This window comes from Alosa pseudoharengus, unplaced genomic scaffold, assembly GCF_046254945.1.
Source record: "Alosa pseudoharengus isolate Yale_2024_CS ecotype anadromous, Long Island Sound unplaced genomic scaffold, YU_APseudo_1.1 YU_APseudo_1.1_scf_12, whole genome shotgun sequence".
Lineage (NCBI taxonomy): Eukaryota > Metazoa > Chordata > Actinopteri > Clupeiformes > Clupeidae > Alosa > Alosa pseudoharengus.
The window spans coordinates 1,816,969-1,842,823 of record NW_027468587.1 but is presented as its reverse complement, the minus strand read 5'-3'; the positions used below and the strand labels follow the sequence as shown (position 1 = coordinate 1,842,823).

The 25,855-nt window shown below is 42.3% G+C and overlaps 1 protein-coding gene and 3 non-coding genes across 4 annotated transcripts in view; all 4 read left to right on the top strand.

Moving 5' to 3' along the window:
* ncapd2 (non-SMC condensin I complex, subunit D2) overlaps positions 1-25,855 on the top strand; it is a 55,133-nt gene that overhangs the window by 5,582 nt on the left and 23,696 nt on the right. Inside the window, exons 10-18 of the mRNA XM_076279697.1 lie at positions 1,640-1,837; positions 2,549-2,683; positions 4,789-4,876; positions 5,363-5,564; positions 8,269-8,387; positions 12,064-12,333; positions 12,642-12,816; positions 24,401-24,485; positions 25,193-25,329. Coding sequence (XP_076135812.1) covers positions 1,640-1,837; positions 2,549-2,683; positions 4,789-4,876; positions 5,363-5,564; positions 8,269-8,387; positions 12,064-12,333; positions 12,642-12,816; positions 24,401-24,485; positions 25,193-25,329 — 1,409 coding nt within the window. The remainder of the gene's footprint in view (positions 1-1,639; positions 1,838-2,548; positions 2,684-4,788; positions 4,877-5,362; positions 5,565-8,268; positions 8,388-12,063; positions 12,334-12,641; positions 12,817-24,400; positions 24,486-25,192; positions 25,330-25,855) is intronic.
* LOC143119723 (small nucleolar RNA U85) lies at positions 2,037-2,338 on the top strand. The gene has a single exon (XR_012986326.1). It is a non-coding gene; the product is annotated as a small nucleolar RNA U85 (small nucleolar RNA).
* On the top strand, positions 4,956-5,275 carry LOC143119722 (small nucleolar RNA U85). Its single transcript, XR_012986325.1, has one exon. It is a non-coding gene; the product is annotated as a small nucleolar RNA U85 (small nucleolar RNA).
* LOC143119721 (small nucleolar RNA U85) lies at positions 12,999-13,291 on the top strand. The gene has a single exon (XR_012986324.1). It is a non-coding gene; the product is annotated as a small nucleolar RNA U85 (small nucleolar RNA).

Here is a 25,855-nt window from a genome sequence, read left to right as displayed (position 1 = left end):
TTCTGAGGGTCTTGGAACCTTTTTAATTGTGTAAAAATAGCGATTTAGCTGCATAGGCTACGCTATGCCCCCCACAGCTACTCGGCTAAAAACGGCGTAATTCGGAATGCTAGGGGGTGAGCGAAGGTGCCTATTTGACACATGTAAGTACTCGGCAACATCTTTCAGTACAGCTAAGGTCAATTTCACACCGAACTTCTCCTTTAACTCTATTCCTTCCCTACTCTAATATCATTAACTAGAACTAATAAAATTCGGATCAATAGTATTATTATTAATGATATAATTGTTCTGTATAGTTATTGTGTTATAGTGTTTTCCGACTAGTCATTCCTCCCTTTGTATTTCCCACGTTATATGTGCGGTGCTTTCACGTAACGTTAGCAGAGACGGTTGATAAAAGCAGTATCTTTGACGTTAGCTTAGCCCAGCCAATACTAGCCCAGTTAGCTGCCATTACCTATTGTTACCTACTAATTACCTATCCAGTGCTCGCGTTTTAAACTATACTGTTTATTAGTTCTAGTTAATGATATTAGATTCATAGTAGGGAAGAAATAGAGTTAAGTTGAGGTGTTTGCTTGTTAGCTAAGTTAGCTTGTTACCTAAGCTAGCTAGAACATAACAGTTACTGCTACATGACCAAAAAAGTTCAGGGTGGCTTTAGGCTGACTATGACTAAAGACCCATTCATTCTGGACTTAAAAGACGGATTTCACACGCCCTAACCATTGTACTTTTACACGAAATTGGGTAGTTTACCATGTCTCATTAAGAGTTATTGTTCCCACAGGGTTAGTATTATTATTATTAATGATAATTGTTCTGTATAGTTATTGTGTTAGAGTTTTCCGACTAGTCATTCCTCCCTTTGTATTTCCCATGTGCGGTGCTTTCACGTAACGTTAGCAGAGACAGTTGATAGGCTGATTGTCCGTTCAGTAAGCAGTGCTGTGATTGCCTGTTTTGGGAAAATTTGTAAAAAAGTTTTGTACTTGTAAATTCGTTTCGTACCCGTAGATCTGTTTCATGTCTGTAGAAAACAGATGCGCACTTGCAAATGGAAAATCCGTGCGTGCAAAAATCGTTCGCAAATTCACAAACATTTTTTCTACACAGTGACAAAACGGATTTGAAGATGTACAAACCATTTTTGCATGCACAAAATATTTTTACAGACACAAATTATTTTTACATGTACACAAATATTTTTTACGAGCACAAAATATTCTTACAAGCACAAAACTTTGGTACAGGTACAGAAAACTTTTGGCGAGAATTTTATACCATACGTAACCGTACACGTTGCAAATAGCAGTTCTCTCCCCGCGTACACGTTGCAGCCATGTTGCGTACACGTTGCAAATAGCAGATATCTCCCCGCGCCCCGCGTACACGTTGCAGCCATGTTGCGTACACGTTGCAAATAGCAGTTCTATCCCCCTAACCGTACACGTTGCAAATAGCAGTTCTATCCCCGTAACCGTACACGTTGCAAATAGCAGTTGTCTCCCCGTGACCGTTGGCCTCCTCTCCCTGCAGAGCCCCAGCATGCGCGTGGCCTTGTGCGAGGTCCTCGGGGAGGTGCTGGTATTTAGCTCGTCACTGCATATGCTATATTGTTGGTCTATTGTTGCAGAGCCCCAGCATGCGCGTGGCCTTGTGCGAGATCCTCGGGGAGGTGCTGGTGCGCATCCTGTCCGGCGACCAGCTGGAGGACTCGGCCCGGGCGGACCGCGACCGCTTCCTGGACACACTGCAGGAGCACATGCACGACACGCACTCCAACGTGCGCACGCACGTCCTCCAGGTGTATGCGCGCATCGTCAACAGCAAGGTGGTACACACGGGCTGACTGTGCTTGCCTTTAGTGTAGCAGTTGATGGAGCATGGGATCAATAGTCATCAATAGTCATGGGTTCATGTTTGTGGTGGACTTTTCCTAAACTCCACAAGTAAATCGCTGCAGTTAGAACAACTTGGGTGATGGTAATTGTGTGTGTGTGTAATTTAATTGTGCAGGGTGTAGAGTTCATGCCCAGTGAGGAGAACTAGGCACATTTGAGCTCATTGGCTGAGAGGCCATGTGTTCCTGCTTTCTGATTGGTGGGTAATCTTGGTAGAGCAGCGAAGGTTTGCTACTCTGCTGTAAGGGCCCATCTAAAGAAACTAGCAGCCACCCCACGTGATCCTCTCTCTTCCAGTCATGAGTGGGAGACGAGGGAACTGCTTACATTGTGTGTGTGTGTGTGTGTGTGTGTGTGAGTAAGCATGGAATCATGGCACTCTCCATACCAGCCAGTCTGCATTGATCTTGTTCTTTGGTAATCTGAGGGCAATTAGCAATTTCTATTTATTTACAATGTTGTGATAAACAATAGGAGTGTATTGAGATGCCGTCATACATGTGTCTTGTCTTCCTAGTTTTTCCTGTATTCCGTCCCTGTGAGGTTGTTGTTGTTGTTGTCGTCGTTGTTGTGTATGACCGTTTCCTGGTGTGTCCAGATGGGCATTTGCATCATAACTCTGTCCCTTCCTTCCTCCTCAGGCACTGCCCCTGTGCCGCTACACTGAGGTGATGGAGTTTGCTGTGGGCCGTCTGGCTGACAAATCTGTCAACGTGTGCAAGAGCGCCATCCAGCTGCTGGCTGCCTTCATTGCACACAATCCCTACAGCTGCAAGGTGCTTGCATTAAAATGGTGCTCACACACATCAAGCTGAGGTAGAGCTATGTGCTCTGCTGTCAAACCTACGACATTTTAAAGAATGTTCTGGAGCAAAAAACAACCTAGGGTCTATTTTCGCAAGCTAACAGGTTTAAGAAGCTAACAGGTTTAAGAGAGCGTAATTATGTTAATTTGTGGAGTTTTGAGCTAACAGGTTTAAGAGATCGTAATTATGTTAATTGGAGTTTCAGTGTTTCCCACAGAATTGGATTCAATTTGTGGCGGTAGCTGACTTGGACAAGGGGGGGTGGGGTCGTCTTGGTAGTGTATAGGTCTAATTGAGTGCCTGTCACTTGAGGGAACCCTTGCAAATTGCAATTGTAATACAGTTTAAAGGCTGCTGATGTGGATGCAATTCATAACGTTTTCTACATAGTTAAAATAGAGGTTCGTACTTCTCCTTGGGACAAGCACTTTTGAGTTTTGGAAAACACTTTTCCATTTACATCGGGATTTTGCAAACATTCAGTGTCAGAGTCAATAAAATGAGACCTTCAACGAAATTGACAAGCAGCTGTAAGTAGGCTAAGCATGGTAAATTCGACATCCAAACAGTATTTTAACGTTAGCTTTGAGATTTTGCTTGATTGCATAACTTAACTTAGTTTAGTCTCTTCAATGTAGCCTACTATGTTGTGATAAGATCTTAGCAGAGTTAACTTCAATGCTAGCCTGGCGGGCCATCCTATATCATTGACATGTATAGTCTGGCATCGAATCATTCACCTCGCTTAATCCAAGGGGCGGGCAGAGAATTGTCTTTCAAACTGCCTAGGCATGCAATAGGCCAGCGCTACGACCATATCCGTATCCGGTCGGCAAAACGGCAAATACATCCTTCTTCGAAAGGAATGACTTGCATTGTGTTGATCTACTTTCAAAGAAAAGCACAAGTCCAACTCCTCCAAAGTTGACGCCAACGCCGATTCAAACAACCGCTCTTCGTTTGCCATAGCCACCTTCCTTGTTGTTCACCGTCGCAGGATGTCGTTATCCTGTTAAGCCCGCCTTAAGACTCTCTAACGAAATAGAGCGCTGTGATTGGCCGTCATCCACGGTGTTAAGCCAATAGAAATTCCTATGGTTCGATACTAGACGTACAAGCTGAGCAAATTAATTTGCCGCCGCTAGGGTGCGTCTAGATTTCTAGGCTACTTCAATGCAGCAGTTTTGAACAAATTTTTAGCAATTTAGCCAGACGTCTTCTATATGCAATGATTCTATGTGGCAACAACAATCCTTCAACAATCGTGAATATTTTGTTAAATGCACATTTAGAGGAGGGGCAACGGGCTACAAGAGAGAGAGCGGGGCGGGGCAAGGAAAGGCTGCGTGCATAAAAAGCGCAGCTCAATGGCAATGCAAGTATTTGATCTTATATTTAATTTAAATTAAATAAAACAGAATATTTATGTGTGGTGGCCGATTTTTATTTTGTGGCCCCCCGCCACAGATTAGTCAATGTATGGGAAACACTGAGTTTTGAGCAAGCCCGTCGTTTAGATTAACACCAAATTGTCTTACAGTGATGGGATTCGGGCATACTCACGTCAAAAACAAACTATTTTACATCACTGACTATGTTCTGTGAGACTCTGAACATAGTCAGTGGTGTAAAATGAGTGAGTAGCGGACTCATAACGAGGCAATTAACAAATGCATCGCCAACCAGTCAATGAACAACAAAGAGTAGCCGCCATTGTCAGTGATGTAAAATAGTTTGTTTTTGACGTTGTATGCCCAGTTCGCTTTCACTGTAAGACAACTTGGTGTTAATGCAAGCAAGGTTCTTGCTCCAAACTAAACCACTTAACGTAATTATGCTCTCAAACAACAGTTTGAACCTGTTGGCTTCTGAAAATAGACCCTAGGTTTAGAATAGGGTTTTTTTTTTTTTATCCGGAACATTCCTGAAGCCATTTTACCATTAAGATGTGAATTGATCTGTGGTGTTTGTGTTTTTTTTAAATTTTTTAATTTTTTATTTCTGTTTTAGTCTGAAGTTTTGCCGAGTCTGTATGGTTCAGTTGGAACTTAAACTTAAACTTTTTCCCCATGCAGCTCAGCAGTGCAGATCTGAAGAAGCCCTTAGAGAAAGAAACTGCCAAACTGAAAGAGATGAAGGACAAGATGACTGAGAAGTCACCAGGTAAAAGGACTTTCTCCAACTAACTGGCTTAACTGGAGTGTTACCCAGTAATGATCCCAAGGCTTTCTTGGAGTGTGTTACCCAGTGATGATCCCAAGGCGAATGCGAGCTCTCTGAATCAGGGGCTGGGCTCTCCTGCACACACACTGGCCGGTAATCTTGGCAGGACAGCGGAGGTTTGCTGCTCTGCTGTAAGGGCCGGCCTACATTAAACCCAGTCCTGCTCCTAATGCCTTCTCGCAAAGACACGCGCAAAAGGACCGAGGGTGGGACTTACACTGTGTGTGTGTGTGTGTGTGTGTGTGTGTGTGTGTGTGTGTGTGTGTGTGTGTAGGTTGAGACTCTGTTGTCGGTGGAATTCACTGAGCTATGAGCTGCTTCTTTGGAAATCTGAGGGTGATGTCCTCTAATTGAAACATGCTGCTTCTAAAGAGAGTGCAGATGGTCTCACCTTTTGTACTTACATCTGTGTGTGTGTGTGTTCAGTTGCTGTGATCTCTGCTGTGGAACTGTGGTCTGCTATGGAGCCAGAGGTTCTGCAGACGGTGATGGCCCTTCTTGAGCCCAGCACTGATGATGATGGTGAGGTGGTGGGGGATGAAGAGGAGGAGGTGAACGCCGAAGATGAGAGAAGCGACCGGGACGCCGCCATCCAAATCGCCCAGCTCCTCCGACACAACAAGTACAGGTAAGCACACCTTGACCATTACCAGCTCCTCCGACACAACAAGTACAGGTAAGCACACCTTGACCATTACCAGTAATTGTGAAATTTTCTTTTTTTCAGTATATTTTGGGGCTTTTTGCTTTTATTAAGTATATAAGTAAGTATAGTATAAGTATATATACTCTTCTGATCCCGTGAGGGAAATTTGGTCTGCATTTATCCCAATCCGTGAATTAGTGAAACACACACAGCACACAGTGAGATGAAGCACACACTAATCCCGGCGCAGTGAGCTGCCTGCATCAACAGCGGCGCTTGGGGAGCAGTGAGGGGTTAGGTGCCTTGCTCAAGGGCACTTCAGCCGTGCCTACTGGTCGGGGTTCGAACCGGCAACCCTCCGGTTACAAGTCCGAAGCGCTAACCAGAAGGCCACAGCTGCCCCGTGGATTTATTAGGATAGTGAGAGACTGACAGGAAGTGAGTGGAAGAGGGAGAGATGGGGTGGGGTCCAGATATGGTGAGAGAGAGAGATGGGGTGGGGTCCAGATATGGTATGGGTGAGAGAGAGAGAGAGATGGGGTGGGGTCCAGATATGGTATGGGTGAGAGAGAGAGAGAGAGATGGGGTGGGGTCCAGATATGGTATGGGTGAGAGAGAGAGAGAGATGGGGTGGGGTCCAGATATGGTATGGGTGAGAGAGAGAGAGAGATGGGGTGGGGTCCAGATATGGTATGGGAGAGAGAGAGATGGGGTGGGGTCCAGATATGGTATGGGTGAGAGAGAGAGAGAGAGAGATGGGGTGGGGTCCAGATATGGTATGGGTGAGAGAGAGAGAGAGATGGGGTGGGGTCCAGATATGGTATGGGTGAGAGAGAGAGAGAGATGGGGTGGGGTCCAGATATGGTATGGGTGAGAGAGAGAGATGGGGTGGGGTCCAGATATGGTATGGGTGAGAGAGATGGGGTGGGGTGGGGTCCAGATATGGTATGGGTGAGAGAGAGAGATGGGGTGGGGTCCAGATATGGTGAGAGAGAGAGAGAGAGAGATGGGGTGGGGTCCAGATATGGTATGGGTGAGAGAGAGAGATGGGGTGGGGTCCAGATATGGTATGGGTGAGAGAGATGGGGTGGGGTGGGGTCCAGATATGGTATGGGTGAGAGAGAGAGATGGGGTGGGGTCCAGATATGGTGAGAGAGAGATGGGGTGGGGTCCAGATATGGTATGGGTGAGAGAGAGAGATGGGGTGGGGTCCAGATATGGTATGGGTGAGAGAGATGGGGTGGGGTGGGGTCCAGATATGGTATGGGTGAGAGAGAGAGATGGGGTGGGGTCCAGATATGGTGAGAGAGAGAGAGAGAGATGGGGTGGGGTCCAGATATGGTATGGGTGAGAGGGAGAGATGGGGTGGGGTCCAGATATGGTATGGGTGAGAGAGAGAGATGGGGTGGGGTCCAGATATGGTATGGGTGAGAGAGATGGGGTGGGGTGGGGTCCAGATATGGTATGGGTGAGAGAGATGGGGTGGGGTCCAGATATGGTATGGGTGAGAGAGAGAGATGGGGTGGGGTCCAGATATGGTGAGAGAGAGAGAGAGATGGGGTGGGGTCCAGATATGGTATGGGTGAGAGAGAGAGATTGGGTGGGGTCCAGATATGGTATGGGTGAGAGAGAGAGATGGGGTGGGGTCCAGATATGGTATGGGTGAGAGAGAGAGATGGGGTGGGGTCCAGATATGGTATGGGTGAGAGAGAGAGATGGGGTGGGGTCCAGATATGGTGAGAGAGAGAGAGAGATGGGGTGGGGTCCAGATATGGTATGGGTGAGAGAGAGAGAGATGGGGTGGGGTCCAGATATGGTATGGGTGAGAGAGATGGGGTGGGGTGGGGTCCAGATATGGTATGGGTGAGAGAGAGAGATGGGGTGGGGTCCAGATATGGTGAGAGAGAGAGAGAGATGGGGTGGGGTCCAGATATGGTATGGGTGAGAGAGAGAGAGATGGGGTGGGGTCCAGATATGGTGAGAGAGAGAGAGAGATGGGGTGGGGTCCAGATATGGTATGGGTGAGAGAGAGAGATGGGGTGGGGTCCAGATATGGTATGGGTGAGAGAGAGAGATGGGGTGGGGTCCAGATATGGTGAGGGAGAGATCCAGATATGGTATGGGTGCTGCAGCCAGTTGCACCACAGACTTGGCCAGCGGACAAGCAGGTTTCTTTGGACACTCGGCAAACACACTCTGGGCTGTGCAAGATGGATTAGAGATTAGATTTGTCTACTCCTGACTAGGTGAACGGCAACTCTATTCATCTCAAGCAGCAATGTCTTTGCCCTCAGCTTTGCTGACAGTGAGCAGATGAGTGTCCCGTGTGGCAGCAGATGAGTGTGCCTGTGTGGCAGCAGATGAGTGTCCCGTGTGGCAGCAGATGAGTGTGCAGCAGATGAGTGTGCCCGTGTGGCAGCAGATGAGTGTCCCGTGTGGCAGCAGATGAGTGTGGCAGCATATGAGTGTGCCCGTGTGGCAGCAGATGAGTGTGCCCGTGTGGCAGCAGATGAGTGTGCAGCAGATGAGTGTGCCCGTGTGGCAGCAGATGAGTGTGCCCGTGTGGCAGCAGATGAGTGTGCCCGTGTGGCAGCAGATGAGTGTGCCGTGTGGAATGCCAGTTGGCTTGTGTTTGGCTCTTGAGAGATGTGGATGTAATTCTTCATGTTTATATTGTGTTTTGCAGGCAAGCAGTGCGTACGCTCATTCAGGCTCATGACCAGTTCCCAGAGTCCAAGTTCTTCTCTGGCCTCTCCGACTTGAACACTAAGGCCGTGATGTACACCCTGGGCCACCTGTTTAAAGGTGAGTGGGGACAATAAAACCTAGCCGAGTTCGGCCGTGGGATACTCAGTGGGTTGAATATAGATGCAGACTCGTCACCTTTTCGATTGGCTGAGACTCAGACTCGTCACCTTTTCGATTGGCTGAGACTCAGACTCGTCACCTTTTCGATTAGCTGAGATGCAGACTAGTCACCTTTTCGATTGGCTGAGATGTAGACTCGTCACCTTTATGATTGGCTGAGACTTTAGCCTGCAGCGTGCTTTTGCGTCAACTCCACGCTGTAGTGACTCCGTCGTGACCCTTTCAGAGTTGTGCGTCAGGTTGCTTTGCATCGCTGTGCATTTCACCGCCATAATGCTAGGGGGTGTGTGGCTTCGAAGTTCGGTGTCGCCTGTATCTGCGTCGCTCATTCACCACCGAAACGGCAAACCCCAGACGGTCATGCTAAAATATTAATCTTATTTGTTTGGCCTTTTCTTGCTTAGATTTTGTAAAGAGTAAATAGGCACAGTAAAATCCCTTGGCCTAGTTACTGTAACCAGAAAATAAGTCTAAGGTTATTTGTGAGGTGTCTGCCAGCCAGTTTGAGTTATGTTAGCAAGTGAACTTTAGCACAACTGCCCACAAAGTATTGCTTGCTGGCAGTGCTAATTTCAAAATGTTACTGACGTATAGACACTTTACAAATGGATAACCCCGTAATTTTAACCGAAATACGTCTGAGTTTATTTGCAAAGCTTGTCAGTGAACTAGCATGTTGCTACTCCCCACAGTAGGCTGCTTTAAACACCGAATAGAGACACACAGGACGAGTTGACCAATCACAGTCCTTGCGGTCTGCATAGCAGCAGATTGATTTAATTTTACAGGCATGATGACCCACATTAGCCAACTGCAGTCATTTGGCAAGATGTTTTAATAACAGTTGTTTCGACCAGGGGCCTATTGCACAAAAGCAGAATTAAGACATCTGGGATAAGTTCAGGGTGTCCGCGCGGTAGTAAAAGGTAGTAAATGGAATCTACCAAAATGAAGGCCCTTGAAAGGTATTAAAAGGTAATAAATGCAATTTGACTTGGTAGTAAATTTTTCATCACCACCTCAATATATTATGAGTTAAACATTTTTTGCTTAATATTTGTGTCATGTTTTAACTTCATCTTACCTAATTAAAAAATATATACGTGCTAACAGGACCTGAGTCAGTCGGAGTTGATAGCAATGACGTAAAAGTAAACTGTGTAGAGTTCCGTGGTTGACAGCCTATCAGCGACGCCAACAACATTTTCGCCTCAGTTGATATTACAGGGATGCAAACAACGCGCTTTTTGGTGCCTCCTTCACGTTCCTTTGGGCGACTTATATGAATCGTACAGATCCGAAGAGTTTTTTCGGGCGGGGGATGCAGGGATGCTTTTTGGCGAGACTCGTTTTTTTCACGTCATCTAGGCCCTACCGCAGGCTACCAGAGGAACCAGAGCAGCGTGTTTTATCATATGGGCCTGCTGGTCAAATGCCCAGTGCTTCTGTCACTCATCTGATAATATTTGTAGCAAAGGAGCGGTAGATGTAGGCTAGCCTATCACTCTGATAGCAGCTAAGAAAATATAGGCTACACTCTTAGTTCGCACTAGGCTACTTCAGCTGGAAGTTTTAACAACTGTGGACTTGACTAGTGTTTAAGCTTTCGTTCAGCTGTCAGTGCCGCTGCCATCTGACTGTCATCATCCAGAACCGTGCAATAATGAAATTATTCCACCTAGCCCATCAGTAACAAAGTTCAAACTAGTCACTGAGATAGTAATCGACAAATTTTTTTTAAATGTAATCTAGACCTACTGTAGTATCTAATGTTACGTGGGAATTGCAAGAAAACGAGTGAAAACAATTCACTTTTAACCACACAAGTGCGTGTGTCATTTATTGTCGATCAACAAAAACAGCATGCAGTTGAAACGTAACTTAAAGTCCCAGACATTTAAAGGGACAGCGATCACTCAAGACATAGGCCTACACCACAACTGAGTGAAATGCTTTGAATAGCCTACAAAACACTGCATTTAGATAACAACTACGTGAAGAACTAATAATCTAGTTAATGGTGAATTAAGTTTATGGCATTCACATTTAAAACATTCAATAGCCTATGAAAACTTGATCAGTCAGTTAAATTGTTCTCATAAAAGGAACAGCAGGCCTACAAAATATTCCAAATAGGCTAGTTTTATTGCAGTGACAGAAAACGTATACTGCAACATACGAGTTTAAACCATGTTAAATTTGAAAGCATCTAGCTAGTGACAGGTGGTGTAAGGGGGGGGAAGAGAACAAACTTTGTAACCTACCTGATTCCACAGTCATTGTTCATTATTTGGCCTATAATTTAGCCTATAGTATTGGCATTTGGATCCATGAAAATTAACCAAAATCTATCATTTCCTATCGACAACAGACCCCAGCAACGCATCGAATCGTATTGCTACACATTTTGAAGTATTGAAAAGAATCAAATTGTTGGCTTAAAGAATCGATATTGTATCGAATTGTGTAAACTTAATTTACACTCCTAAATGTCATCCTTATAATTACTGTTTTTTTGGGAAGTATTTATCATGCAAGCATCGTGCAACCATACTGAGTAATGCCATGAAATCATAGTTTTCAATTTTGCATTAGTAAAGCAGTCCACTGATGTGCATGTTTTCACGGACTGCTTTAGTGTCAAATGTGCAACAACAATACCATACCAATAATAATGGATTTATATATCCATATAAATAGATTTCTGGGCCTATCCTTAGACTGGAGGGTTTTTTTTTGGGGGGGGGGGGTAGTCGGTGGTTTGTTCATTTTTGACCATGTTTGGTTTTTAAGTGTCATTTGTTTTTTATTATTCACCTTATTAGGGCTAAGGACAACTGAAACTCAACTCGACACTACAAAAAAGCATTGTTGTTGACAATGACAATACTTAATGATGAGGGTACCTAATATTGATTTATACCTTATAGCAAGTAGTAGGCTAAGTGGTGCTTTGCATACCCCCCCCCCCCTCACACACACACACACACACACAAAAAAAAGGGCTGCTGCTTGATGTTGTGTTGGTAGTAAAACATATTGTGGAGGTAGTAAAAAAGGTAGTAAAAAGTAAATTCAACTCTATGATTCCTGCATATACCCTGAAGTTACTGAGCTGCGCTCAATGAATCCAAAACAAGAGGGTACAGGCTTAATTGGTTGCACAACGAGCAAGCCAGGATGAGCAGACACTGATTCATCAAGCCGGGTGAAACCTATCCTGGATAAGTGCGCGCTCACGGCTCCCTCAAATAGACCCCGCCACCGATCACTGATTCACCATGGCAACTAGAGCGGCTTCATTGCTTCTTCTACGGTATGAAGTAGGTAGATAGCCTTCTCACAACAGCAACAAACAGCAAGGCTAGCTCCACAGAATAAATCGACATGGTAACTTATACCATAACATATCCTGCTGCCCCCTATCCCGCGCTTGTGCAACTGGATCACGGATAAATTGAGCCAGGATAACCAAGATATCCCGGCTTAATCCCTTATCCTAGTTTTGTGCAACGGGCCCCAGTTGTTCTGCTAAAGCCAAGCTGGTAGTAAAAAGTAATAACAGAAATGAAGCAACATTGTGTGTGTTAATCCTCTCCCTTTTTCTCCACAGGGTCGGAGCATGAGCAGGCTCAGGAGGCCCAGGCCCCAGACGCCCAGGCTCAGGAGGCCCAGGCTCAGGAGGCCCAGCCGCTTGCCGCCTCTGCCGGGGACGAGAGCCGGGGCGTGAGTGCGGAGAGGGCCGGGGACGGTGTGGACGAGGGCGAGCTGAAGAAGCAGGAGATGCTGGTGCAGTACCTGCGCGACACGGAAGGCTTTGCCCTGCAGGTGGAGAGGGCCATCGCCATCATCAACAACATGCTCTACTGGAAGACCACCACAGGTAGGGCTCCTCTGCTGACCTAGGGTGGCATGAGTTACACATCTGGCTGATTTCATGGAGTTTTCACCCAGTCTCTCAGTCAGCTGTTCCACATGATTCTCCTGGAAATGTGCTGTCCAATAGTGCTTCGCTGCAGGCAACTCTATTCTAACTTGAGCTGCACAGGGCCGCCCCAGTTGAAGTGCTTGGTTCTGATGATCATGGAATATTTAAACACTGTACAAGGGTTGGACTTGAGGTGTTTGGGTTTTGTGTAAGACCGAAAAACCCATCCTGTGTGCGTCTGTCTGCCTGTCTGTCCATCCCAGTGGTGCAAGAGGCCATTCAGTTTTGCGTGACAGTCTACGAGTTCAGTGTTGCCAACTCGCTGTCGGGCGTGAGGAAGATGCTTCCCCTGGTCTGGTCCACGGACACGGCGGTGAAGGATGCAGTGGTGCAGGCCTACCGGCGCCTCTACCTCAACCCCCAGGGAGACACCACCAGGTGAGAACTCGGCCGCACCTACCCACAAGCCCCAGCAGGCGCTAAGCAGTGGACAATTCACTCCTATTGTGGCAGCAGAGAAAAGTGCAAATTATCCAAACTAGTGTGTAGCTGTTCCCCAGTGATCCCAACTAGTGTGTAGCTGTTCCCCAGTGATGATCCCAAACTAGTGTGTAGCTGTTACCCAGTGATGATCCCAAGGCGAATGCGAGCTCTCTGAATCAGGGGCTGGGCTCTCCTGCACACACACTGGCCGGTAATCTTGGCAGGACAGCGGAGGTTTGCTGCTCTGCTGTAAGGGCCGGCCTACATTAAACCCAGTCCTGCTCCTAATGCCTTCTTGCAAAGACACGCGTAAAAGGACCGAGGGTGGGACTTACTCTGTGTGTGTGTGTGTGTGTGTGTCTGTGTGTGTGTGTCTGTTCTCGGTGGAATTCACTGAGCTATGAGCTGCTTCTTTGGTAATCTGAGGGTAAAGACAATCACTCAGATGCTTCTGCACCACAGATTGGGCCATTTCTACAGAATTGCTCTTGCTTTATTTTATCGTGTTTTTTTAATGAAGGGTATTCAATTTTTTTTTAAACATTTTTACGATAATGTGCATAATGTGAGCGTTTTGTCTCTGCCTAACTAGCCTCCCATTAGTGTAGGGACCTCTGCCCCAACACTGGAAGAAGTCAGCGATAGAAATGATTATTGGGGGCCAAGCAGCGAAGCTGCGAAGGCACCCATTGTGTTTCTAGGATTTCTTATTATTATAGTGCATGAAAATGCACTATACTGTTCTTCCAAAATTTCTTATTACAGTGCATGAAAATGCACTGTACTGTTCTTCCTAGGCTTCTTATTCTTCTTCTTCTAACGCAATTAATGCAGCTTCAACCGCTTAACGTAGAAACTTCATTCAAACTATGTTACGTAGGTCTTACTTAGGACATGGGTGCTTTGTATTTTTCAGCTTTGTAACTTTTATACTTTTTAAACTATTAATTAAAAACTGTTCAAAATTTCCCCATAGACTTAACATGGGCTGATGACATCACAATAGAGCCGTTAAGCAATTAGAATCCTATGGCAGGTGTTCGGGCCACCTGTTTCAACTGCCAGTCTCAGGCTTTAAGCATACAAACTGGCCCTATTAAGACTACACATCCTGTTCAACTGCTTCCTCTGCCAAAAACTGTTTCAAAATAAAAGTCCTCATTACAATATTTCACTGTTAAACAATTTAACCCTTTAAACTACTGAACTTTTTAACTGTTCAGCCATTGTAACTGTTACTTGTCATCAACTATGACTCCTACCCACTGTAGCTAGTTAGCTAAGTTAGCTAAGTAACTTGGTTAGCATAGTTAGCATGCTAGCATGTTAGCATGCTAGTTAGCATGCTAGTTAGCATTTTTAGCAAAACTGCTAAAAATGATTAGCTATGTTAGCTAAGTAATATGGTTAGCATAGTTAGCATGCTAGCATGTTAGCATGCTAGTTAGCATTTTTTACAAAACTGCTAAAAATGATTAGCTAAGTTAGCTAAGTCACATGGTTAGCATGTTAGCATGCTAGTTAGCATTTTTTACAAAACTGCTAAAAATGATTAGCTAAGTTAGCTAAGTCACATGGTTAGCATGCTAGCATGCTAGTTAGCATTTTTTACAAAACTGCTAAAAATGATTAGCTAAGTTAGCCAAGTCTCATGGTTAGCATAGTTAGCATGCTAACATGTTAGCATGCTAGTTAGCATTTTTTGCAAAACTGCTAAAAATGATTAGCTAAGTTAGCTAAGTCACATGGTTAGCATAGTTAGCATGCTAACATGTTAGCATGCTAGTTAGCATATTTAGCAAAACTACTAAAAATGATTAGCTAAGTTAGCTAAGTCACATGGTTAGCATAGTTCACATGTTAATTAGCATAGTTATCATAACTAATAAAAATGATTAGCTAGGTTAGCTAAGTCATATGATTAGCATAGTTAACATTTTAACATTGGTAACATGCTAGTTAGCATAGTAACTTGGTTAACATTATTACAGTGCATGAAAATGCACTGTACTGTTATTCCAAGGCATTTTATTATAGTGCATGAAAATGCACTATACTGTTCTTCCAAAATTTCTTATTCTTATTTTTCTTCTTCTAACGCGTTTAATGCAGCTTCAACCGTTAAACGTAGAAACTTCATTCAAACTTTGTTACGTAGGTCTTAGTTAGGACAATTGGGCTATGTATTTTTCAACTTTGTAACTTTTATACTTTTTAAACTATTAATTAAAAACTATCAAAATTTCCCCATTGACTTAACATTATGATTATGACATCACAATAGAGCCGTTAAGCAATTAGAATCCTATGGCAGGTGTTCGGGCCACCTGGATCAACTGCCAGTCTCAGGCTTTAAGCATACAAACTGGCCCTATTAAGACTACACATCCTGTCCAACTGCTTCCTCTGCCAAAAACTGTTTCAAAATAAAAGTCCTCACTACAATATTTCACTGTTAAACAATTTAACCCTTTAAACTACTGAACTTTTTAACTGTTCAGCCATTGTAACTGTTACTTGTCATCAACTATGACTCCTACCCACTGTAGCTAGTTAGCATGGTTAACATAGTTAGCATGCTAGCATGTTAGCATGCTAGTTAGCATTTTTTGCAAAACTGCTAAAAATGATTAGCTAAGTTAGCTAAGTCACATGGTTAGCATAGTTAGCATGCTAGCATGTTAGCATGCTAGTTAGCATTTTTTGCAAAACTGCTAAAAATGATTAGCTAAGTTAGCTAAGTCACATGGTTAGCATAGTTAGCATGCTAGCATGTTAGCATGCTAGTTAGCATTTTTTGCAAAACTGCTAAAAATGATTAGCTAAGTTAGCTAAGTCACATGGTTAGCATAGTTAGCATGCTAGCATGTTAGCATGCTAGTTAGCATTTTTGCAAAACTGCTAAAAATGATTAGCTAAGTTAGCTAAGTCACATGGTTAGCATAGTTAGCATGTTAGCATGCTAGTTAGCATTTTTTGCAAAACTGCTAAAAATGATTAGCTAAGTTAGCTAAGTAACATGGTTACCATAGTTAACATGCTAGTTAGCATAACTACTAAATATGAAAACATTAGCTAAGTTAACTAAGTTAAGTAACTTGGTTAACATTATTATCTTTGTTAACATAGTTAGCATAACTACTAGCAAACATTAGAGCCATTCCAACTATCAGTTATCGTCAACTATCTACCTAAATAATTTAACCATTTAAACTATCCACCTATTGAACTGTTCAGTCATTCCAACTATATTAAACCTCATCTACTTAGCAACCAATATAGTTTGTTTTTACTCTGTATGATATTTTACATATTTTTTGCATTTTCATGCACTGTATTTCCTTCAGGAAATGCTTTTCTAGTTACAGTGCATGAAAATGCACTGTACTGTTATTCCAAGGCATTTTATTATTATTACAGTGCATGAAAATGCACTGTACTGTTATTCCAAGGCATTTTATTATTATTATTCTTCTTCTAACGCACTTAATGCAGCTTCAACCGTTTAACGTAGAAACTTCATTCAAACTATGTTACGTAGGTCTTAATTAGGACATGTGAGCTTTGTATTTTTCAACTTTGTAACTTTTATACTTTTTAAACTATTAATTAAAAACTAATCAAAATTTCCCCATTGACTTAACATTATGATTATGACATCACAATACGGCCGTTAAGCAATTAGAATCCTATGGCAGGTGTTCGGGCCACCTGTTTCAACTGCCAGTCTCAGGCTTTAAGCATACAAACTGGCCCTATTAAGACTACACATCCTGTTCAACTGCTTCCTCTGCCAAAAACTGTTTCAAAATAAAAGTCCTCACTACAATATTTCACTGTTAAACAATATAACCCTTTAAACTACTGAACTTTTTAACTGTTCAGCCATTGTAACTGTTACTTGTCATCAACTATGACTCCTACCCACTGTAGCTAGTTAGCATGGTTAGCATAGTTAGCATGTTAGCATGCTAGCATGTTAGCATGCTAGTTAGCATTTTTTTCAAAACTGCTAAAAATGATTAGCTAAGTTAGCTAAGTCACATGGTTAGCATAGTTAGCATGCTAGCATGTTAGCATGCTAGTTAGCATTTTTTGCTAAACTACTAAAAATGATTAGCTAAGTTAGCTAAGTCACATGGTTAGCATAGTTAGCATGCTAGCATGTTAGCATGCTAGTTAGCATTTTTTGCTAAACTACTAAAAATGATTAGCTAAGTTAGCTAAGTCATATGGTTAGCATAGTTAGCATGCTAGCATGTTAGCATGCTAGTTAGCATTTTTAGTAAAACTGCTAAAAATGATTAGCTAAGTTAGCTAAGTCATATAGTTAGCATAGTTAGCATGCTAGCATGTTAGCATAACTACTAAAAATGATTAGCGAAGTTAGCTAAGTCATATGGTTAGCATAGTTAACATTTTAACATTGTTAGCATGTTAGTTAGCATAGTAACTTGGTTAACATTATTATCTTTGTTAACATAGATAGCATAACTGCTAGCAAAAATTGGAGCCATTCCAACTGTTAGTTATCGTCAACTATCTGCCTAAATAATTTAACCATTTCAATTATCAACCTATTTAACTGTTCAGTCATTCCAACTATATTAAACCTTATCTACCAAGCAAATAATTTAACCATATGAACTCATCATATTTTTGCATTTTCATGCACTGTATTTCCTTCAGGAAATGCTTTTCTAGTTATTATTATTATTATTATTCTTCTTCTAACGCACTTAATGCAGCTTCAACCGTTTAACGTAGAAACTTCATTCAAACTATGTTACGTAGGTCTTACTTAGGACATGTGAGCTTTGTATTTTTCAACTTTGTAACTTTTATACTTTTTAAACTATTAATTAAAAACTAATCAAAATTTCCCCATTGACTTAACATTATGATTATGACATCACAATACGGCCGTTAAGCAATTAGAATCCTATGGCAGGTGTTCGGGCCACCTGTTTCAACTGCCAGTCTCAGGCTTTAAGCATACAAACTGGCCCTATTAAGACTACACATCCTGTTCAACTGCTTCCTCTGCCAGAAACTGTTTCAAAATAAAAGTCCTCACTACAATATTTCACTGTTAAACAATTTAACCCTTTAAACTACTGAACTTTTTAACTGTTCAGCCATTGTAACTGTTACTTGTCATCAACTATGACTCCTACCCACTGTAGCTAGTTAGCATAGTTAGCATAGTTAGCATGCTAGCATGCTAGCATGTTAGCATGCTAGTTAGCATTTTTCAAAACTGCTAAAAATGATTAGCTAAGTTAGCTAAGTCACATGGTTAGCATAGTTAGCATGCTAGCATGTTAGCATGCTAGTTAGCATTTTTTGCAAAACTGCTAAAAATGATTAGCTAAGTTAGCTAAGTCACGTGGTTAGCATAGTTAGCATGCTAGCATGTTAGCATGCTAGTTAGCATTTTTTGCTAAACTGCTAAAAATGATTAGCTAAGTTAGCTAAGTCACGTGGTTAGCATAGTTAGCATGCTAGCATGTTAACATGCTAGTTAGCATTTTTTGCAAAACTGCTAAAAATGATTAGCTAAGTTAGCTAAGTCACATGGTTAGCATAGTTAGCATGTTAACATGTTAATTAGCATAGTTATCATAACTAATAAAAATGATTAGCTAGGTTAGCTAAGTCATATGGTTAGCATAGTTAACATTTTAACATTGTTAGCATCCTAGTTAGCATAGTAACTTGGTTAACATTATTATCTTTATTAACATAGTTAGCATAACTACTAGCAAACATTGGAGCCATTCCAACTGTTAGTTATCGTCAACTATCTGCCTAAATAATTTAACCATTTCAATTATCAACCTATTTAACTGTTCAGTCATTCTAACTATATTAAACCTTATCTACCAAGCAAATAATTTAACCATATGAACGCATCATATTTTTGCATTTTCATGCACTGTATTTCCTTCAGGAAATGCTTTTCTAGTTATTATTATTCTTCTTCTAACGCAGCTAATGCAGCTTCAACCGTTTAACGTAGAAACTTCATTCAAACTATGTTACGTAGGTCTTACTTAGGACATGTGAGCTTTGTATTTTTCAACTTTGTAACTTTTATACTTTTTAAACTATTAATTAAAAACTAATCAAAATTTCCCCATTGACTTAACATTATGATTATGACATCACAATACGGCCGTTAAGCAATTAGAATCCTATGGCAGGTGTTCGGGCCAGCTGCATCAACTGCCAGTCTCAGGCTTTAAGCATACAAACTGGCCCTATTAAGACTACACATCCTGTCCAACTGCTTCCTCTGCCAAAAACTGTTTCAAAATAAAAGTCCTCACTACAATATTTCACTGTTAAACAATTTAACCCTTTAAACTACTGAACTTTTTAACTGTTCAGCCATTGTAACTGTTACTTGTCATCAACTATGACTCCTACCCACTGTAGCTAGTTAGCATGGTTAGCATAGTTAGCATGTTAGCATGTTAGCATGCTAGTTAGCATTTTTTACAAAACTGCTAAAAATGATTAGCTAAGTTAGCTAAGTCACATGGTTAGCATAGTTAGCATGCTAACATGTTAGCATGCTAGTTAGCATTTTTTACAAAACTGCTAAAAATGATTAGCTAAGTTAGCTAAGTCACATGGTTAGCATAGTTAGCATGTTAGCATGCTAGTTAGCATTTTTTACAAAACTGCTAAAAATGATTAGCTAAGTTAGCTAAGTCACATGGTTAGCATAGTTAGCATGTTAGCATGTTAGCATGCTAGTTAGCATTTTTTACAAAACTGCTAAAAATGATTAGCTAAGTTAGCTAAGTCACATGGTTAGCATAGTTAGCATGCTAGCATGTTAGTTAGCTAAGTCACATGGTTAGCATAGTTAGCATGCTAGCATGTTAGCATGCTAGTTAGCATTTTTTGCAAAACTGCTAAAAATGATAAGCTAAGTTAGCTAAGTAAAATGGTTAGCATAGTTAGCATGTTAGCATTGCTAACAGGCTAGTTAGCATAACTACTAAAAATGAAAACATTAGCTAAGTTAACTAAGTTAAGTATTATCCACTTATTTAACCGTTCAATCATTCCAACTATATTAAACTTTATCTACCAAGCAAATCATTTAACCATTTAATCTATCCACCTATTTAACTGTCCAGTCATTCCAACTATATTAAACCTCATCTACCTAGCAAATAATTAAACCTTTTAAACTATCCACCTATTTAACTGTTCAGTCATTCCAACTATATTAAACCTCATCTACCTAGGTCAGTCATTCCAACTATATTAAACCTCATCTACCTATCAAATAATTTAACCTTTTCAACCATCCACCTATTTAACTGTTCAGTCATTCTAACTATATTAAACCTCATCTACCTAGCAACCAATATAGTTTGTTTTTACTCTGTATGATATTTTACACCATATTTTTTGCATTTTCATGCACTGTATTTCCTTCAGGAAATGCTTTTCTAGTTCTTATTTTTCTTCTTCTAACGCGTTTAATGCAGCTTCAACCGTTAGACGTAGAAACTTCATTCAAACTTTGTTACGTAGGTCTTACTTAGGACATTTGGGCTATGTATTTTTCAACTTTGTAACTTTTATACTTTTTAAACTATTAATAAAAAACTATCAAAATTTCCCCATTGACTTAACATTATGATTATGACATCACAATACGGCCGTTAAGCAATTAGAATCCTATGGCAGGTGTTCGGGCCACCTGTTTCAACTGCCAGTCTCAGGCTTTAAGCATACAAACTGGCCCTATTAAGACTACACATCCTGTTCAACTGCTTCCTCTGCCAAAAACTGTTTCAAAATAAAAGTCCTCACTACAATATTTCACTGTTAAACAATTTAACCCTTTAAACTACTGAACTTTTTAACTGTTCAGCCATTGTAACTGTTACTTGTCATCAACTATGACTCCTACCCACTGTAGCTAGTTAGCTAAGTTAGCTAAGTAACTTGGTTAGCATAGTTAGCATGCTAGCATGTTAGCATGCTAGTTAGCATTTTTTTAAAAACTGCTAAAAATTATTAGCTAAGTTAGCTAAGTCACATGGTTAGCATAGTTAGCATGCTAGCATGTTAGCATGCTAGTTAGCATTTTTTACAAAACTGCTAAAAATGATTAGCTAAGTTAGCTAAGTCACATGGTTAACATAATTAGCATGTTAACATGCTAATTAGCATAGTTATCATAACTAATAAAAATGATTAGCTAGGTTAGCTAAGTCATATGGTTAGCATAGTTAACATTTTAACATTGTTAGCATTCTAGTTAGCATAGTTACTTGGTTAGCATTATTATCTTTAACATAGTTAGCATAACTACTAGCAAACATTGGAGCCATTCCAACTGTTAGTTATCGTCAACTATCTGCCTAAATAATTTAACCATTTCAATTATCAACCTATTTAACTGTTCAGTCATTCCAACTATAGTAAACCTTATCTACCAAGCAAATAATTTAACCATATGAACTCATCATATTTTTGCATTTTCATGCACTGTATTTCCTTCAGGAAATGCTTTTCTAGTTATTATTCAACATCTTTCCTCTGCCATTGAAGTCTATGGCAGCCCATAGAACCGTCTGGTAAAAAGTTGTGAAATTTGGCACACTGATTAGGGACTGATGATGGCACCTTAAGCACTCTAGCGCCACCAACAGGCCAAAGTTGGACATGCGTTCACGCACGTAACTTTTGACCCGTCAGTCCGATTTTCAAAAATGAGGTATTGCTGGAATCCTTGGACCATGCCGAGTTCAACGCACCCTATGACGTCATTTTCCGCCATGATGGATTTTCCGCCATTTTGGATTTCATCAAAATCACTTAAAATGTATCAGAGGTCACAAATTTTGTCCGATCGACACCAAACTTCAAAGTTATCATCTACACACCATGCCTCATTAATGCATTGCTTTTTGTCTCCGGAACTAAAACCGTTCGCGCGTAACAGCCAATTGAAATTTGTGGCGAAGCCGCCAAACAGGAAGTGAGCTCATATCTCAGCAACCCATTGATCGATCTATCATAACCAAACTAAGTACATGCACTCAGGACCCAATCAGGGGGACGCTCAAGAAATCTGGTGACCTTTGACCTTTAGGGGGCGCTGTAATTAAGAAACATGCATTTTGGCCTGTAGCTGCAGTTGTGCTTAGAGTTAAAATGCACTAGTGGTGTCTGGTAATACTGTTGGAGGTCCAAAGGCTAACCCAAGCCAAATTGTGATGTCATCGTAATTGATTCGGCCGCCATATTGGGTTCAATCAAAAAAACTTACAAATTTTCGCAGGTCACAAATTTCAGCAGATCCTCACCAAAATTGGCAGAGACCATCTTCAGACCATGCCTTATCAGTGCATTGCTTTCTGGAACAATTGACAGAAGCATTCGGCTGTAACAGCCAATCGAAATTTGTGGCGAAGCCGCCAAACAGGAAGTGAGCTCGTATCTCAGCAACCCTTGCATGTATCAAAGCCAAACTGGGTGCATGGACTCAAGACCCAATCAGGGGGACACTCAATAAATCTGGTGACTTTTGACCTCTAGGGTGCGCTGTAATTGAGAAACATGCCTTTTGGCCTGTAGCTGCTGATGCGCATTATTTTGCAATGGAGGTCAATGGCAGCCCATAGAACCGTCTGGCAAAAAGTTCTGACATTTGGCACACTGATTTAAGACAGTCTATTGATTCATGTCACCAAGTTTCATGTCGGCACCTCCCGCGCTCTAGCGCCACCAACAGGCCAAAGTTGGACTTGCGTTCACGCACCTAACTTCTGACCTGTTGACCCGATTGTCAAAAATGAGGTATCATTGGAATCCTTGGACCAAGCCGAGTTCAACGTACCCTATGTCGTCATTTTCCGCCATGATGGATTTTCCGCCATTTTGGATTTCATCAAAATCACTTAAAACGTATCAGAGGTCACAAATTTTGTCCGATCGACATCAATCTTTACATATATCATCTACAGACCATGCCTCATTAATGCATTGCTTTTTGTCTTCGGAACTAAAACCGTTCGCGCGTAACAGCCAATAGAAATTTGTGGCGAAGCCGCCAAACAGGAAGTGAGCTCATATCTCCGCAACCCATTGATCTATCATAACCAAACTTAGTCCATGGACTCAGGACCCAGTCAGGGGGACGCTCAAGAAATCTGGTTACCTTTGACCTCTAGGGGGCGCTATAATTAAGAAACATGCCTTTTGGCCTGTAGCTGCTGTTGTCCTTAGAATTAAAATGCACTAGTGGTATCAGGTAATACTGTTGGAGGTCCTTAGGCTGACCCAGCACAACTTGTGATGTCATCATAATTGATTCGGCCGTCATGTTGGATTTAATCAAAAGCATCAAAAAGTTTTCGAGGGTCACAAATTTCATCTGATCTTCACCAAAATTGGCACAGACCATTTTTAGACCATAACCTATCAATATATTGCTCTCTGGAACAATTAACAAAAGCATTCGCCCGTAACAGCCAATCGAAATTGGTGGCGAAACCGCCAAACAGGAAGTGAGCTCATATCTCAGCAACCCTGCCATATATTATAACCAAACTTACTACATATATTCATGACCCCATTAGGAGGATGCTCAAAAAATTTGGTGACCTTTGACCTGTAGGGGGTGCTGCAATTAGCAATATTGCATTTTGATGTGTAGTTGCTGATGTGTTATATCAATCTTTTATTTTTTGATGTGAAACTGATGACAGCATGTTCCATCTAGTTCATTCTAATGCGTGCGTGCAAGGGCAGGGCAAGGCAGGGCAGGACGGGGTGAGACGGGCTGGGGTGATTAGGTGGGGGGGGGGGCTGGCTGGCGGAGGCGGTGGCAATACTCAGCCCTGTTTCAGCCCTGTTCATCCCGGGTGTCTGCTGAGTTCTATCTTGTCACCGTGGCTACTCCGGCCTATTCTGCTTGGCCCCCTCATTGCTGCTTGCAGCTATATTTATTATTATTATTATTGTTATTATTACGTGGCTCTTCTCTTCTCTCTAATGGCTGCTTAATTGTTAGTGTCACACAGTTTGCCTGACTTACTGCAACTGGCTTCACACAACAAATGAAATTCCACTGAATGGGGAGAGACACACAATTTAACTGGACTGTTGCAGACATGGGTGATTGCATGCACGGCAGGCGTTTGCTTTGCAGACATGGGTGATTGCATGCACGGCACGCGTTTGCTTTGCAGACATGGGTGATTGCATTTTTTTTTTTCTTGTAATGATTTTGACCTTTGAACTGTTAAATGCTAATATGCCGGGTGATCAGAAAACTGGAAATGAAATTGAATTTCGGTGCTGTGGATTATTGTGCTTTCACATTACACATGGAAATGTACCGCACTGGTTTGCTAGACGAGCAAATTATTTAGTGTGTGTACGCCAGCACAGATGTTGGTTCTGGTCGTCTGTGTCAGTCGGGCAACGCAGTAAATGATCACACTGACAGTGTATCCAGCTCGACTATAAATCCATTTGTCTCTGTCTCTCTCTCCATCAGGGCTCGAGCTCAAACTCTGGTGGACAGCCTGTCTGAGCTGATGGTTGATGCGTCTCTGGGAACCATTCAGTGTCTGGAAGAGATTGTGAGTATTTAAGCAAAATGGTCAAAATGGCCAATTGAGATTGTGACTCTTTAAGCATGGTCAAAATGGCCACTTCCAATTTTATTGTGGAACAAAAAGGAGCTTGCGTGTTATGTCTTAGGACTCTTAGTATCTTGATAATGTATAACGCATCTGTGGCACAAACTACTACTTCTACTTTGACACTAATGCCTAGAAAATCCAATTCAGAAAAGTGAATGACTTATTTAGCTGGTTTACTGATGGCGAAACGTGTCGTTCACTGAAAAATAAACCAGCTGAATAAGTCCACCAGTGTGCGGTGATCTTTCACTTTTCTGAGTTTTATTGACGACTGCACATCACCAGCACCTGCAAATCAAGGACTTTATCCATTTTGAGAACACTTCCTGAAAGGAACTCAACAACTTTGGGAAAGTGGCTTATTTGCTGTCTGGTCATGCTGAGTTCAAGGGGATCCATATGGCCTTCTCTTTGTGCATGCAATAATGCAATCTGACCTCCCCACCATTAGCCTAGCTTGGCACAATTCACTGGAAGTGGCTTACTGCTCACACAAGTTAACCTATAGCAAGAAGTTGGCGTGTTCTTTTAACATTCCCTCAATATACCCCGGTGTGTGTGTGTGGTGTGTGTGTGTGTGTGTGTGTGTGTGTGGTGCGTGTGTGTGTGTCTTGTGTTCCGTCCTCCCGTCTCTCCTCCCCCAGGTGCACGAGTTCTTCGGCGGTGAGAGTGCGCTGCAGGCGTCCGTGGTGCAGGCGCTCTGGGAGAGGTTCTCAGGCAAGCGCGAGACCGCAGCTCTGCACAGACGCGCCGCTGTCCTTCTGCTGGGCATGGCTGCACGGTGAGCGCACACACACCTACCTGCACACACCTACCTGCACACACCTACCTGCACACACCTACCTGCACACACACCTACCTGCACACACACACCTGCACACACACACCTGCACAGGCGCGCCGCTGTCCTTCTGCTGGGCATGGCAGCACGGTGAGCACACACACACACACACACACACACACACACACATACATACATACCATACACACATCCCATCAAAGCGCTATGAACAATAGTGTCCATTCACTCTGACATTAAAGGGACTGTAAGCCCATTTGACTGTGAGCTTGTTCTCCTGGTGCTTTCCTGCACAGCGGTGATAATTCAGCATTCTACTTTAAAGACGCGCTTTCCTGAAAAGGCCCCTACTATCAACTAGAACACGCACACCAAAATAAACAGCTGCTGCCTTTGTGTGTGGGAACAGATACGGAGTCTAATTTCCCAATAATACCATAAGCAGTGAACTCCAAGTGCAACGCCTCAGGCTGGCCACCAGCTTTGCGCACTGAACATTTGGTCTTTT